General features: G+C 41.8%; 1 protein-coding gene across 3 annotated transcripts in view; it reads left to right on the top strand.

The window, feature by feature from the left end:
- Positions 1–15,451, top strand: part of LOC121874718 — a 98,804-nt gene that overhangs the window by 73,486 nt on the left and 9,867 nt on the right. For all 3 annotated transcript variants that reach the window (XM_042378994.1, XM_042378996.1, XM_042378997.1), the window contains exon 4: positions 8,062–8,224. In XM_042378994.1, coding sequence (XP_042234928.1) covers positions 8,062–8,224 — 163 coding nt within the window. The remainder of the gene's footprint in view (positions 1–8,061; positions 8,225–15,451) is intronic.

Consider the following 15,451-nt stretch of genomic DNA (forward strand, 5'->3'; position numbering starts at 1 on the left):
ATCGGTGGCTACGTTCCGGGCCACATGTTACTCCTCCCTCCCACCCCCTCCTCCACCCCTCCCCTCCCACCCCCTCCCTTCCCCACTCCTCTCCCACCCCCTCCTTCACCCCCTCCCTCACCCCTCCCTCCCACCCTCCCTCACACCCCTTCCTCCCACCCCCTCCTTCACCCCACTCCCTCCCACCCCCTCCCTCACAGTCTATCATTTTCCTCTCATACCCTTTGTTTACCCCATCTATCGTGTTTTAATCTTCCTCACACCCATGCTCTCCCTTTCCTCCCGCCCATACCTCACTTTCCTCACCCCTCCCTCCACCCTCCTTCCCCCACCCCACCTCTCCACTCCTCCCCCTCCCCTCCTCACCCATGCCTCACTTTCCTCCGCCCATGCCTCACTTTCCTCACGCCCATGCCTCCTTCCCTCACCCCTCCTCACTTTCCTCGCATCCATATCACTTTCCTCCGCCCATGCCTCATCTCCTCACCTGCTCACTTTCCTCACGCCCATGCCTCCTTTCCTCCGCCCATGCCTCCTTCCTCCCCATGCCTCGCTTTCCTCCGCCCATACCTCACTTTCTCACCTGCCTCCTTCCTCACGCCCATGCCTCCTTTCCTCACGCCCATTATCACTCCCTCCATACATGCCTCACTTTCCACTCACCCTGCCTCACTTTCTTCACGCCCATGCCTCCTCCTCCGCCCATGCCTCTTTCCTCACCCCTCACTTTCATCACGCTCACTCACTCTCACCCTGCTCTTTCCTCACATCCTTTCATCACCCTGCCTCACTTTCCTCACGCCCATGCCTCCTTTCCTCACCCTGCCTCCTTTCATCACTTAATGCCTCCTCCGCCCTATGCCTCTTTCCTCACCTGCCTACACTTTCCTCACTCCCATGCCTCTTTCCTCCGCCCATACCTCACTTTCACTCACCCATGCCTCCTTTCCTCACCTGCCTCCACTCCCTCCCTCTATCCCTTCCTCTTACCGTCTTTAATCTCCTCTTCCCCTTTCTCCTCAATACCTCATTCTCTTCTCCCATCATTACCTTCTCCCCTCTCCCCCCCTTCCCTCTTCTTTCCCTCCACCCAACACCTCTTCACCCCCACACCCTCTTCCTCTTCCTTTACCTCTTCCTTGTACACCTCTTCACCCCACCCTCTCTACCCCCCCACACCCTCTCACCCCAGCACACCCTCTTCACCCCTTTACCCTCTTCACCCAACACCCTCTTCACCCCCCTCCTCTTCACCCCCATCACCTCTTCACCCCCAACACCCTCTTCACCCCAGCACACCCTTACCCTTCCCCCCAGCACACCCTCTTCACCCCAGCACACCCTCTTCACCCCAGCACACCCTCTTCTTACCCTCTTCACCCCCCAACACCTCTTCGCCCCAGCACACCTCTTCACCCCAGCACACCTCTTCACCCCAGCACCCTCTCACCTCTTCACCCCAGCACACCCTCTTTAACACCCTCTTTACCCCCCACACCCTCTTCACCCCAACACACCCTCTTCCCCCAGCACCTCTCCCCCATCACACCCTCTTCACCCCATCTCTTCACCCCAGCACACCTCTTCACCCCCAGCACACCCTCTTCACTCCCCATCACCTCTTCACCCCAGCATCCTCTTCCTCCCCATCACCCTCTTCACCCCCCACACACCCTCTTCACCACCACACCCTCTTCACCCCCTGCCACCCTCTTCACCCCCAGCACACCCTCTTCACTCCCCATCACCCTCTTCACCCCCAGCACATCCTCTCCTCCGCCACGACACCCCATAACTCTCACCCTTCAGCACATCTTTTATTCCTCAGCACATTATGAGGTCCAGGAACCCCATCTCTTTAATAACACACTCGCTTCCCTTTCAGCCTCCACAACTCTCCTCCTCTAGTACTTCCCTGAGCTGCTGCAGTACATTCCCCGTCGCTCCCCCAACACCTCCGCCACCCTTCTTCAACACCTCCCACCCTCCCAGGTACCTCCGCCACCCTACTTCAACACCTCCGCCACCCTCCCCAGGCACCTCCCCCACCCTCCTTCAACACCTCCGCCACCCTCCCCAGGCACCTCCGTCACCCTCCTTCAACACCTCCGCCACCCTCCCCAGGCACCTCCGCCACCCTCCTTCAACACCTCCGCCACCCTTCTTCAACACCTGTGCCACCCTCACCCACCCCATGTATGTTTCTCACCCTCTCTTTATATGTTTCTCAACCTTCTCTTCCATGTTCTCCCATCGTTCTCTCTCTCTCGTTTCTCATCCTCTCTCATCATATTTCACAGTTCTTCATCATGTCATCACCTTAACCTAACAGGCTCCCCACCCCCCGAACCCTAACCTATACACTGGACACCACCCCTACTATCCTACCCTGTACTTTGTATCACCTACTCAGAATAAATTTCCACTCTTTTTAAGTACGAGTCTACCCTCTTCTGCACCTTTCCCTTCCCCCTCTAACACCCCTTCCCCTCCATTCTTCTTCCCCGCCCTCTAACACCCCTTCCCCTCTATTCTTCTTCCCCCTCTTAACTCATTACGTTCCTAACCCCACCTTCCTCCTCTCTTCCTTATCCATTCCCCCTACTCACAGTTCCTCGACACTGCACTATCTCGCCCCGTCTTGTAGTCTTTGTTCTGTAAAACCTCTTAATGTCTCGTCTTCCGTTGTGGTTTCCCATACTTCTCTTGCTCGTTCATTTGGCTCGACGCTTGAATAGCAGCTCCTCAGACCTGACCTTAATAATACACCGATCAACCCGTGTTAATGTCTTCGGAAACATCTCCTTAGTTAGTCACCCAGACACTATTCGTCGCTCCTAATCTAACCTAACCAACCTAACCTAACCTAACCTAGCTTAACCTAACCTAACCTAAAATCATCTCCCTAGATAGTAGAGAGTGATAAGAGAAATATGTTGGGAGAGAATCGACAGGTGATATTATAGAATTGCGTGTTTGTCGTTGTTATCCTTTTTCTATGTTATATTCACCGGAATTCTTGTAATGTTTCCAGTAATCAACACAGGTAAGCACTATAAGTTTGCTCGGACTTGGATAAGTTTACCAAAGTTTGGCTTTATGGTCACTCTTGTTAGGCCATTACCACCACTTTGCAGGATAGTCGGAATTTAGTTAGTTTTTAGGTCTTTATTTACGCCTTACATGGGGACGGCAGTCGTATACACAGTCAACTGGCCGTCAAGCTAAATTACAGACTTGCTTCGTAGGGCGGCTACACCCCAAGTTTTAGTCAAAGTGGCTGCTAGTGAGTGTAAGGAATGAGACCCTGAAACTTTCACCTCATAGTGTGCTAAGACAAGTGAGTGAAGTGGTGGTCTTCTAGAGCAGGTATTTTATATGGTAAACATTTTTGTGTATAATGGTAAAATAGTGTCCAGGGCATTGGTAGTTAAGATGAATTTACAGAGTTCGTAAAAGGGTTTTTTAAGTGGTAACAAGGAGCGAATTGGTCTGCACTTTGAGATATAATGCTGAAGGCTGTGCAAGGGAAGGATTTCTCATGAGTTTTCAACATGGCCTATAGCCAAGATTGATTCTGGCGACAACTACATCACTGAGCCGAGTCAGACATTTATTCCGGCCGTATAGATATTTTGTCTCACAATGTTTTTTATAATGGCGAACACTAACACTAGCACCTCGCTGTTCACTTCGTTCTTCGTTTATGAGATGAAGAACGGCTTTCTTGAGGAGCGTCTTGACTCGACCAGTACTTATGGTTGAAGCGTCATCAGGGATGTCATCATCATAGCTGGCAATCCGTTCTGTCCCTCTCAGGGGGAGTGGATCTATGAGACTATGCATGAGTACCCCGGCCTGAGGAGTGCCGAGTTCAAAGTTCTTAAAGTCACTGATGGCGCCCTTGAAGAGTACCCGAGACAGACGATTCCTCGAATGTCCCAATAGTGCTATTATATAGTTCAACAGCTAACCAGTCCAGGAGTCCTTGTACCTCTCTACCTCAGCCACTGACTTTCTTTGTACACAAATACTCTCAAAATAACGCTGAGAACTAGGACTTGCCTCTCGCCGCAGTGTTGTTGTCCAGGATTCCCGTTTTCTGTTAAGGATTTTAGAGCAAAATCAATTTCCCTTCATTCACTATTAATCCTTCATTTCTACTTCTGCATCAGATAAGTTGTGATACGGTGTCCCCTCCAGTATAGGGCACCAAGATATCTACTTCATTCATCTCTCTCTCAGCACACATCTCTTCCCATTCATTCCTGGCACTTCATAATTCTCCCCAATGTACTCCATTTCCCTTTCACCAGCTGCCCCATTTAAATATCCCTTCACTATCAATTTATCTCCAATATTGAGTCGTTCAATGTAGCTATTCAGGGATTCCGGGAAACACCCCTTCCCCACCCCTTACTTTTCACTCCCGGCGGCACACACACACACACTCACAATAACGGATATCTTGTTCCACACATTTAGTCTATAGTCTGTAATATTCTTGGACTAATCTTCCTGTTTTCCATCATTACTTAACAATAGCACCACATCTTGTTTTACTCATACCGTTTCACACAATGTTGATCTTACATCACCTTATTTCAGGCAGACTTTTGGTACTTTAATATACCGAGAGGGTAGCTTAGGTAGTCATCATAATTTCAGTCCTCTTCTCACCCTCATTGTACGGACATACATTCATATACCCAGATATATTATTTTTAGGAGTAGAATTATCAGCCCCTGAGTTAATTGTGCACTTGGTGGGCTGTGGGGTGACGATACATTTTTATGCTGATTGGGACACATGCATACATACTGTCATGGTTTTGTGTTGATCGGTGGTATAAGAGTGGATTATATTATATAAAGATAATAATATGTCGCATTTCTTATTTCTTACCGTAGAGTTCGATACCTTCACACTGGTTACTTACAGGAGATTATGGCGTATCTACGTAGAAGTTCACTCCACCACTCGACATTCCATGATTTATACTTGATAAATGATGATTTAATGAATTCCATTAATTTCCAACATCCATCTAAGTTATTGGTTATACTTTGTCATAACCAATCAGTCATTACCTTTAGTAATAATAAGATAGGATCACAGATACGGGCAGATAATTGCACTTACATTTATTTGTCAAGCTTCCATACAATGATTTACAATTTGCATGGATATATGAATCACTCACGTTCACGCTGTAATAAATTTAATCTTCTAAAAGAGAAATTTCAACTTGGGGACACATGTGATTACTCTACTAGGCTATGGGTATGACTTCACAGAGCCTTAATTCTCAAGTGATACATATATTGTCAGCCTGGATTGCTCTTGTTGCAACCAGGCTTCCGCACAAGAACTTCTTTCCATGGCCATAACAACAAAAAGTACTCTTGGGTTACCACATATAGTCTCCACACGTGATATTTCCACGGGGATAACAACCTAGGTTAACACACTTAGTCTCGTGTCGATCACGGTCACTGTAGACCGGTGTCGTGCAGGAGAACTCTAAGTGTGAATTGATTAACCATTTACTGTAGGTTTGATAGGCCAGCCTGGATTGCTCTTGTTGCAATCAGGCATCCACACGTGATATGTCCACGGGGATAACAACCTAAGTTAACACACTTAGTCTCGTGTCGACGACGGTCCACAGGACGGAGTGGCTGTGGAGGACTCTGTGTGGTGTGGTGTCCCGCTCCCTTTCAGGAGGGAGAGGATGGAGACGACGTCTTAACTATGCCATGGTCGCCGGGATACTACTTAAAATGGGGTTTTTGGGTGTGAAGCGATGAACAGTACAACACTGTTTCACCCTCCCCCCCTCCTAAAGGCTGGCTAACATACACTAATGGAAAATACATGTCCCAGTTATGCCTCGCCGGGCGTCTTATCTCTAGTAAAACAAACTTTGGAGTTGGTTGCGTGGGTAAGCCTAACGCAACCCATGACACATACATACATACATACATACGTACATACGTACATACATACGTACATACATACATACGTACATACATACATACATACATACATACGTACATACATACGTACATACATACATACGTACATACATACATACATACATACATACATACATACATACATACATACATACATACATACATACATACGTACATACATACATACAGCATTCTAACCTTTACAACAGCATTGGAGACGGGATCGCTAACATTGAGCTACCCAGTGCTCTTGGTGTAAAATTTGCCTTGAAGATCGAATTCCTAACTGAGTTGTCTTGTTTTCAGGCACCGTACAGGGTGGTTAAGTTAACGGTGGTGGAGGTATGTTTTTAAGGATGTGCCAGTGTTTAAACACACACACACACGTACGAATATATTTATTGGGAACCTGGATGATATTCTAGTAACTGATCGTGCTCCAGGATAATGGTTAACCACTGCAGTTGGCGAGTTGTCCGGTCATCTCGGATTATTTCTTGACCTCCTCGTAACTGATCACTATAAAAACAGTTCACTTCTTACTTATCTCACCTTTGTACTGTAACTGTGCTGAAATTCCTTGTTAAATGACCCCTCCCTCCTTGTCATTATATTTATGTAACACTTATGTATTTGTTGATAAACCGTTAATTATTATTATTATTATTTAAAAAGAATCAACAAAGAGTGTCCGTATAATATGGAGGGGTGAATATAGTGAAAATAAATAAATAAAAAAACACGTGTATAAGAAGAAGTTGCTGTTGTAATAATGATATTACTACGCCTCAACAATAACGATGGTCTTTAAGCGCATAACAAACTTAGTAATTACAGCATCACATCAACGTTACTATGTGTGTGAAGAATGTCAAGTGAGATAAAATGGTAAAAAAAAAAGACTATTTCAGAGATGGGAAAGTCTAAGCAGATTGAAGGAAGGGATGGGAGAGAGACAGCAGATTAGATGGGAAAGTGTGTGTTTGTGAATGATGTGAGTAAATGAAGTCAATCTATTTCTGGGGATAGAACGGGAAGCACCAGCAAAGTAGAAAATAATTAGTAGATTCAGTGAGAGACAATGAATGAGTGATTGTGGGGTCTAGACCAGTGGTTCTCAGAGTCCCAGGTCACATTCCTCCTCCATTTTGAATTGTCATCTAGTAATATTTTCACCATTATACTTTTACAGTGGTAATTATTGAAACAATTTATGAAACTAAATTGCTTTATTAATTGCCATCAATTTAAAAAAGAAATCCTTATTTCAATGGATCATAAAACTTCTATCTGATTTAATGCCCACTTTGGCCTGCGTGCAGAGTAACTAAACTAGAAAACCGAGGAACAAATCCAGTTAGTTTTGCTCGAAGGTCACCACGCTCACAAATGTTGAGACGTCCTCGTTTGATATATACACAGTGTACAAAGTACATTCTTTCCCCGTTTGGAGTTCCTCCCCTGACTGAAATTCCTCCCCAATTCCTCCCCTGGCTAAAATTCCTCCCCTGGGAGCCAAGTGCCTCCCGTTTGAGAATCACTGGTCTAGATTTTGGCTAACTACCATTACGTTAGAATAAGCTTGTAGGAATAAACAAAATAGTACTTGTAAATCAGAAGTGAACAGAACGTATGGTCCAACTTACGGGAGGTGATGAAGCAACTTGTAGGAGCATTTTGTTTCTATTATTTACTATGAAACCTTTAAAAAACTTATAGATGGAAACTGAATCATGGCAGTGAATACTTTGCCTCTTAGTCTCTCCTTTATCCTATGTGTACTGCATTATATAGATGTATCTTTCCTCCTGCAACCTGCCACAGGATATTTTGCTATATTCCTCTTGCTTCAGATGTGTAAACAATTTCAAGCAAATCATTTTCAAACTTAAAATATATCTTATGTTGTTTTAGATGGACGTATGTTTATCATTAATTAATTCATTTTATTATTTTCCCCTTAATTGTCTCTCTTTCTCTCTCTATCTCGCTGTTTATATGTCTGACTCTCTCTCTCTCGTTCTTTCTCCTCCCACTCTCCCTCACACACCCGGGGCCTCCCTACGGCGGGCGTTGGTACAGGCGACTGTGGGTGAAGTACCGCGGGGAAGGCTATGCCGGAAAGGTGGAGCGGGAGGACACAGCCCAGACCTCCCTCAAGAGCCGCGACGGAGGCTCCAGGAAGTCGTCGCGCGCCTCCCGGGTCACCAAGGACCCCAACAGTAGGGACCAGCTAATACCGCAGGTGAGGCACTACCACTAACAACACCCTAACTTTCTTGCTGTAATCTCTAAGCTCATCTTAGTTTAGTGTATTTTTCAGTACTTTCTGGACATTTTTTAATATGTTTGCTACGATAGCTATATGGTAAGCCAGAGCCTCAATGAAAAAAAAAAGATATGTGCTTGTTTTTCGCTTGAGCAATTCCATTATATCTATTTGCCTTTTGTAATGCTGATCAATATTTTATGTTTTTAAATTTTAATGATTCACTAATACGGTAAAGTTACACTTACATTGAGAGGTGTATCTTTACTCATGATACATAACAGATCACTCGTGCATACCAGCCTTTTCTCTACCCTTTAGTGGAGGTTGAGTGGCACTGCCCGGAGACACTTACACCTTTCACGTATTTGCTTAAACTTAATACATGTTAGAAGCTCTTTTATTTCCTGCCATGAATTCCAGGATTGTCCATAATACTAACTCCTGCCTCTCAAGGTAAGTGCTTCACACCGGAACAATCTCATTCTCCCATCCTTAATAGTCTTGGAACACATTAGTTTTCACCAAAATTTACACTCGATTACCAAAAAAAAAAGTGCTGTCATCTTTTTGGACGAAACTTAAAGGTGGATATAGTTGCCATTTTGGTAGTTTTTAGAAATTTGTTGTTTTATGTTTGTCACTTTTTTTAGCTTAGGGCTCGTAATATTAAGGTACATATAACAATATATCTTAGCGGCTAATATTAAAGACACACCCGTCGCCGCATAATTTGTTTTGATGGATCTTTTCTTACTATATTTTCATCCGTGAGTCCGGATATGATATTAATTTCTTGGACAAATGCTTCATTTGGTAGATAATTAGGCTCCTAGGCTCGCACTACTTAGTCTTTCTCGGCGGTGAAACGGCATGGCGGCCTAATCCATGCTTGAGGTCGTCTGCTGTTTGTATATTTCAGCTCAACAACCGAGTCGCCCAGTGCACAAAAAACGTAAAATTACACCATCAGCTGTTTTCTCAGTTGTTTGGAAGTTAGCTTCATATTAGAGTAAGCTCTTTCTGTTTGGTATGCCAGGGGGGGTGAACAAAGGAAGTTTGGTAAGGTTAGGCAGGTTTCTTTGGTTTGGTTGGTTCAGTCTTCTAACAATGCTTCGACCACTTGTGTTTCTTATCAACTAAGGTTAGGTCAGGTTTAATTTAGAAATAATCACATTTTAACACATTTGCCCAAACTACGACAGTGTCCACTGCAAAACATACTGAATTTGCGGCATTTTTAAATTAATTTTCTCTGGAAATTCGGCTGCGGGCGTATCGCTAATAATAACCATCTTAACTTAGAAACTAGTCAGTAACAAGATCTGCTGCCAAAGCATTCAGAAATACCTAAACTCTGTGCAACATTCGTTGGCTACACTGGTGGCGAGAAGAAGGAAAACTGGTGTCAACTTTTTTTAAGCACCTAAAGGAAAGCATAAATTGAAGATATTTATCATCGTAAATAAAAACCTGACTATGAATAAAAACCAAGTGACAATGACACCTAACGCTGCCATCAATTTTTCAATAGATTAGTTATAGCATAGTCTAGAGATGTGAATTAGTACGCCTTGTGACACGAGCTTGAAGTGTGTGTGTGTGTGTGTGTGTGTGTGTGTGTGAAGTAATTATAATAATAACAATTCTAACGATAATAATTAAAGGTTTATTAGCGAATGCAACGGCCGTTTATGGCATAATACATATATAATGGAAGGGAAGAGGGCTATTTACAAAAGAATTTCAGCACAGTTGCAGTACAGAAGAAGCGAATACAGAAGTTAACAGAGTTTTTGATGAGTTTTAAAATGGTTGGAAAAGAGGTGTTTCTTTGAGCCATCAGTACGGGGTTGTATGGGCTAGAGGCGGTTGTGGTGTCGAACAGCAATTTGCAAACAAGAGATCTCAGGTGGTTACAGGAGACGGTGCAGGAGAGGATGATGTACTGTAGTAGCTTCGTTGGGCTTGTGTATTAGCATCATCTATCTGTTTTGTTTTATATATTTCACTTTCAGATCAATAACATTTGATCTACACAACGATCCTCACCAACATTTACTATAGAGTTGTCCTGAAGAAACAGACGGCTATTTTAGGGTCATGATTGTGACCCAGAAGATAAATTTTGGTCTGAGGACATTTAAGCTATTGCCCTGGAACTCTCAGATTCGATATACGTCTATGATATAAACTCCTCATGGTGAATAAAGCAATATCGATCATAATGGCGAAGTGATTCCTCCTGACAGCCATTAAAAATTCAAAGTTTACCAACTCAAAATGTCAAAAATCAATATCGCAAATTTGATATAGGCGTCATCCAACGTTATTATTATGATTATTATTATTATTATTATTATTATTATTATTATTATTTTTTTTTTTTTTTTTTTTTTACAAAATTGTCACCACGTTAAAACACTGGCTTTAATCCATAAACAAAAATCTCAAGCTGAACAACTGTAGGTTCTTCCTGTTACCAAAGACATGTAGTGTACAACTGGGGAAAGGTCCGAGCGCTACACCCATCCACGATGTGAACCCCGTCAGTGTGAAACCAGTGAATCACAAGCCACCTGCTAGAGTCCATCATCTGGTAACAGTGGGTGGGAGGAGGTGTTGTGGGTGTGTGTGTGCAGCATACGATTGTCATGTTATTGATTTCTGCTGGTTAATTATGTATGCAGGTAGGAAGGGTTATAATGACTTAGAGATATGTGTTTATATATTCCGTAAATATATGAAAATTTATATAAGGAAATAAGGTCGGGAAGGAGAACATAAAATACAATATTGAAGCTTTCCACGCTGTGACGTCAACAATGTCAGTAGCCAATCACAATGCAGCCGAGGTATTGTCAGGATCACAAAAGTATTAAAGCTTATTATCAGCTCTGACTTCTCACAATGAAAAGGCAGGAGGAACAACTAGCTTTGTGAGGAAGAATTGTGGGCCTTCATCTACCCTTATTATACAGAAACAATACTTGACAACTTCCTCCTGCATAAAACTCTGTGACTACCATAACCCATATCCATCCACCTCCCACCCCCTGCCTTATACAGTGCTACTATAATAACAGAACTTTACCAGCTGCTTCGAGTTCATTGGTGTCCTATTTGTAAGGTTCGAATTCGTGGGTGGGTGTAGTACTCTGAAATTTCCACAGCAGTATATACGTCAGCTTCGTCGGCATATTTGCTACAGAATCACCATGTTTAACTCGTATTTGTCTCTCCAAATAGAGGGAAAACCTTTTTATTAACCTTTCCTCTTGTTTTTACACTCAACTATGCTCATAAATTCACTTTATATACGTTTGTTGACAAAATTTACTAATTAAATTTTTCTAGATTTATCCGCCTTTCGAATTTACTAAAACCCTTGTGAACAATGAGGGAGTTTGGGGGGCGCTGGTGGAGCGGTACCGCTCTTGCCTCGCAAGCAAGATGTCACGGGTTCGATTACCGGGCCGGCGGAAGTTGTTTGGACACTCTTCCTAGTCCCCCTGGTCCCTGTTCACCTAGCAGTAAAGTAGGTACCTGCTGTAAATCGAAAGTTGCGAATTCATATTCAGGGAGTTGGAGCTTCCAATAACTTGCTTAGACATAAAAACCATTGACTCTTCAGGCTTCTACGCCCTTGAGTCTTCAGGCTTCAGGCTTCTACGCCCTTAACTCTTGAGACATAAAGCAAGAATGAACTTAGCATCCTTCCCTGTTGGGTGCTGCAAACGCTTATGCGCTTCACCTTACACAAGGATGTAGGGGGGGGGATGCCCAATAAAAAAAAAAATAGGGAGTTTCGATAGTACAAATTAAAGCATTATGGAATATTGCCAGTTTGGAAAAGTATACATCGTGAAGTTAGACTTTTAGTGAGAACAGAGTATGACAGCAACTCAAAGAGATGCATACATCTTCAAAGGTAAGTCTGCCATAAGCAGCACAAACAATGTTATTTTTGGTGAATAATACAGTACAGGTCAATAAGCATTTACATACTTCCCTGTTCCTTAGGTTCAGTTTGGTCTCATTAGTTTGGCTAACTGTCACTTATTTTCAGGTTACTGTCAATTTCCTCTTATTTTACATCATCTGTAAATCACAATCATCACAGTTCATCCCATAGTCTATTCCAGGTGAAAGAAATATATGATAATATGTAAAATATGGGTGATGGGTGACGTTGTTGATTAATGAGACCCACCAAAGCGCTGCCTTGCTCCTACAGGACCAGACTGACACTTCGTCGATTTATCACAGCAAGTGTTCCCTTGTGCCGCCCCCACCCTCGCCTCAGGCAGGTGTATAACCCTTTGTTGACCTCGTGACCTCTTGACATAACCTTCCGCCACTCTGTCTTGGCGGCGATGTTTTCGGTGCTCTCCCATCGACCTTCGCTGAAAGACAGGAGTTCTATAAGAAAATGGTGACATCAGGCAACAAGGGGAGGGAGCAAGAAGTTGGACAGCCAGGGGAAGGGAAGCACCCAAAACGTCACCTCTTTTTGCCTACTATCAGGCGTTTTTCTCTGACTGTTTCTGTGATCGCTCAACGCCTCCTATCCTATGCCTTGAAAGATTTTTTTTCAGTACATTTAAATAAACCTTAGCTATTTCATCAGGTTAACATCCTTCTTCCACGTGTTAATCATTGCTCTTGTCACAAGTGTATAATTTATGTCCCTTCGCATGTATGTAACTCCTGTCCTGTAACATATGTTAAACTGGTTCCTCATGTCTCTGTAACGTGAGTTTGGTTCACCTCCTACGTCTCCCTTTCATCTCATGAAGTGTGTAAGAATCCACTGCATCTGCATAACACTTGTTCCCTCAAAATTTACCTCAGTTATGTTATTTATACATTTTACTTGTGGCGTAAGGTTTAAATACAATCATTTAATTTTATTCAAACTTCTTCTGTATTTGTATTAAACCCATAGCCTAGAAATACTCTAAAAAAAGTTTCCCATTGCAACAGAGGATTTTTTTTCCTTTTTCAAAACAGGAACTCAATCTAAAATAGAACACCTTGATCGCCTCAGGTTTGTTTCATGGATTGTTTACCTCTAATTTTTCCCATAACATAAAAATTATAAAAATATAACATTAAATATACTTACTGCCTTGCTATAACGTGCATGTACCTACCATGACCCCCCCCAGGTCAACCTTACGTGTGCCCACCCTCATAAATGACAACCATTACTACTCCGTGTATAAACAACCAAATATATAAATAACGTATTATTAAACGCGGAAACACCCAGGAATGACGTAATAAAATATCTCATCCCTCACACCTCCGCACTTCTTACGCAGTCGCCACTTACCTCATGAGAGTTGTCAGACATTAACATTATTATTCATGTTGATTTAGAACATTTTTCTTTCCCCCACTTCAAATATTTAACAACACTCTTCCTCTCCGGTTTTCGATGTAACTTTCACTATTCATGGTTGTCCTGTTTATGGTAAATGTTCCACTGCTCTGTTGTTAGTTTGGCCTAAATGTGTAAAAAAAAGCAAAAATGTGTAAATTGTCTTCTAATAACCCCAATGATAATTTTTTTTTTATTCTTTGTTGTTAACTGCAGGTGTAACTGTGCCTTTCTTTCCCGGCATTAACACCTTCACCTTATCACAACAACAACAACAACAATAATAATAATAATAATAATAATAATAATAATAATAATAATAATAATATAGTATAGTATAAATATAAAAATCCATGATTATCAATAGTACGTAATATTCCAGTAATAATTGATTAAACAATTATACATCTTTTGATATATATATAAAGTGTTTATGAGCATTACTATTTAAACTCCATCAACAATATAACAATAAATAAAATAAGAGATTAAATGTAAACTCCTCCAGTCATAATATTAAAAGTTTTGTCCCATAAGTAAAAACTCTAACTTGATTTTATAAGTTATCTGAAAGTATTTATATTTTGGCTGTTTCAAGAATAAACAAAATCAATTCATGGCCAAGAGCATTATAGACCAAAGGTATAACCGCTAGATTATAGGCAACAGTATAATTATAAACAAAATGTATGAGAGATTACAAGTGCATAAGCCTAGCGTTTTATAATCTTAAGTGAATACAAACCAAGAGTACAGTTACAAGCTTTAAAGACCAAGAGTACAGTTACAAGCTTTAAGGGCCAAGAGTACAGTTACAAGCTTTAAAGACCAAGAGTACAGTTACAAGCTTTAAAGACCAAGAGTACAGTTACAAGCTTTAAGGACCAAGAGTACAGTTACAAGCTTTATGGACCAAGAAAACAGTTACAAGCTTTATGGACCAAGAGTACAGTTACAAGCTTTATGGACCAAGAGTACAGTTACAAGCTTTATGGACCAAGAGATCAATTTCTGACTAGTCCGACTACTGTATTTATAACTAACCATAATTTAAAGTTTGTGAAATGTATGTTAGGAAATATCTAAACTTAATACTGTACTAACGAAGCTCAGCAAGACAGAATTTTTTTTTTTTGAACACTGTCATGTAAATAATAAATAAATAACTGACAAAGCTCCTCGGTAAGTTAGGTAAAAATATTCTTGAGAGTTAAGTAAATTATTGATTATTAACCCGAGTCCATAATAAAAATACTCACTAAAGATATAAAGAGAAAAATTAAATAATAATAAAATAAACTTGCAGGCGCTACCGAATCTCCTGATCTAGCTTATAAACGGCTTCAAACTATACCAGTGCCGATATGTTGAGACACAAATCGGCTGCCTTCCCTCCCTCTCCACTAAACACTCAACCATTATTACTGGGGTGTTTTACATTCTCCTGAGTTACTTTGAATCTATTTCAAACTTCTTTATTTATTTTTTCCTCATTTACATAATTTAGCAGCATAAATTAGTGACTTGATGACGTAATCAACACCACCATTTTACCAGTAAATCTATTGACCCCGAGAACCTCATGACTTCCGGAGATGTACAGTATTTGTACGGTATGCAGGTGATAAATATATATATATTCTTGACGTATAAAGGCAAATATGCATTTTAGTTTCTTACAACGTTGTTCTTATTTTTAGAGTGCATTGTTGCCCGCCAATCTATTTTGTACAGTGCCTGAACCTGTTACTCTGCTGTCTCCTACAAGTACAATATCTTTTAATCAATTTCATGTGTTAATTATGATTTAGTGAAAT

The sequence above is a fragment of the Homarus americanus genome, unplaced genomic scaffold (assembly GCF_018991925.1).
Source record: "Homarus americanus isolate GMGI-L3 unplaced genomic scaffold, GMGI_Hamer_2.0 scaffold34360, whole genome shotgun sequence".
NCBI classification, from domain to species: domain Eukaryota; kingdom Metazoa; phylum Arthropoda; class Malacostraca; order Decapoda; family Nephropidae; genus Homarus; species Homarus americanus.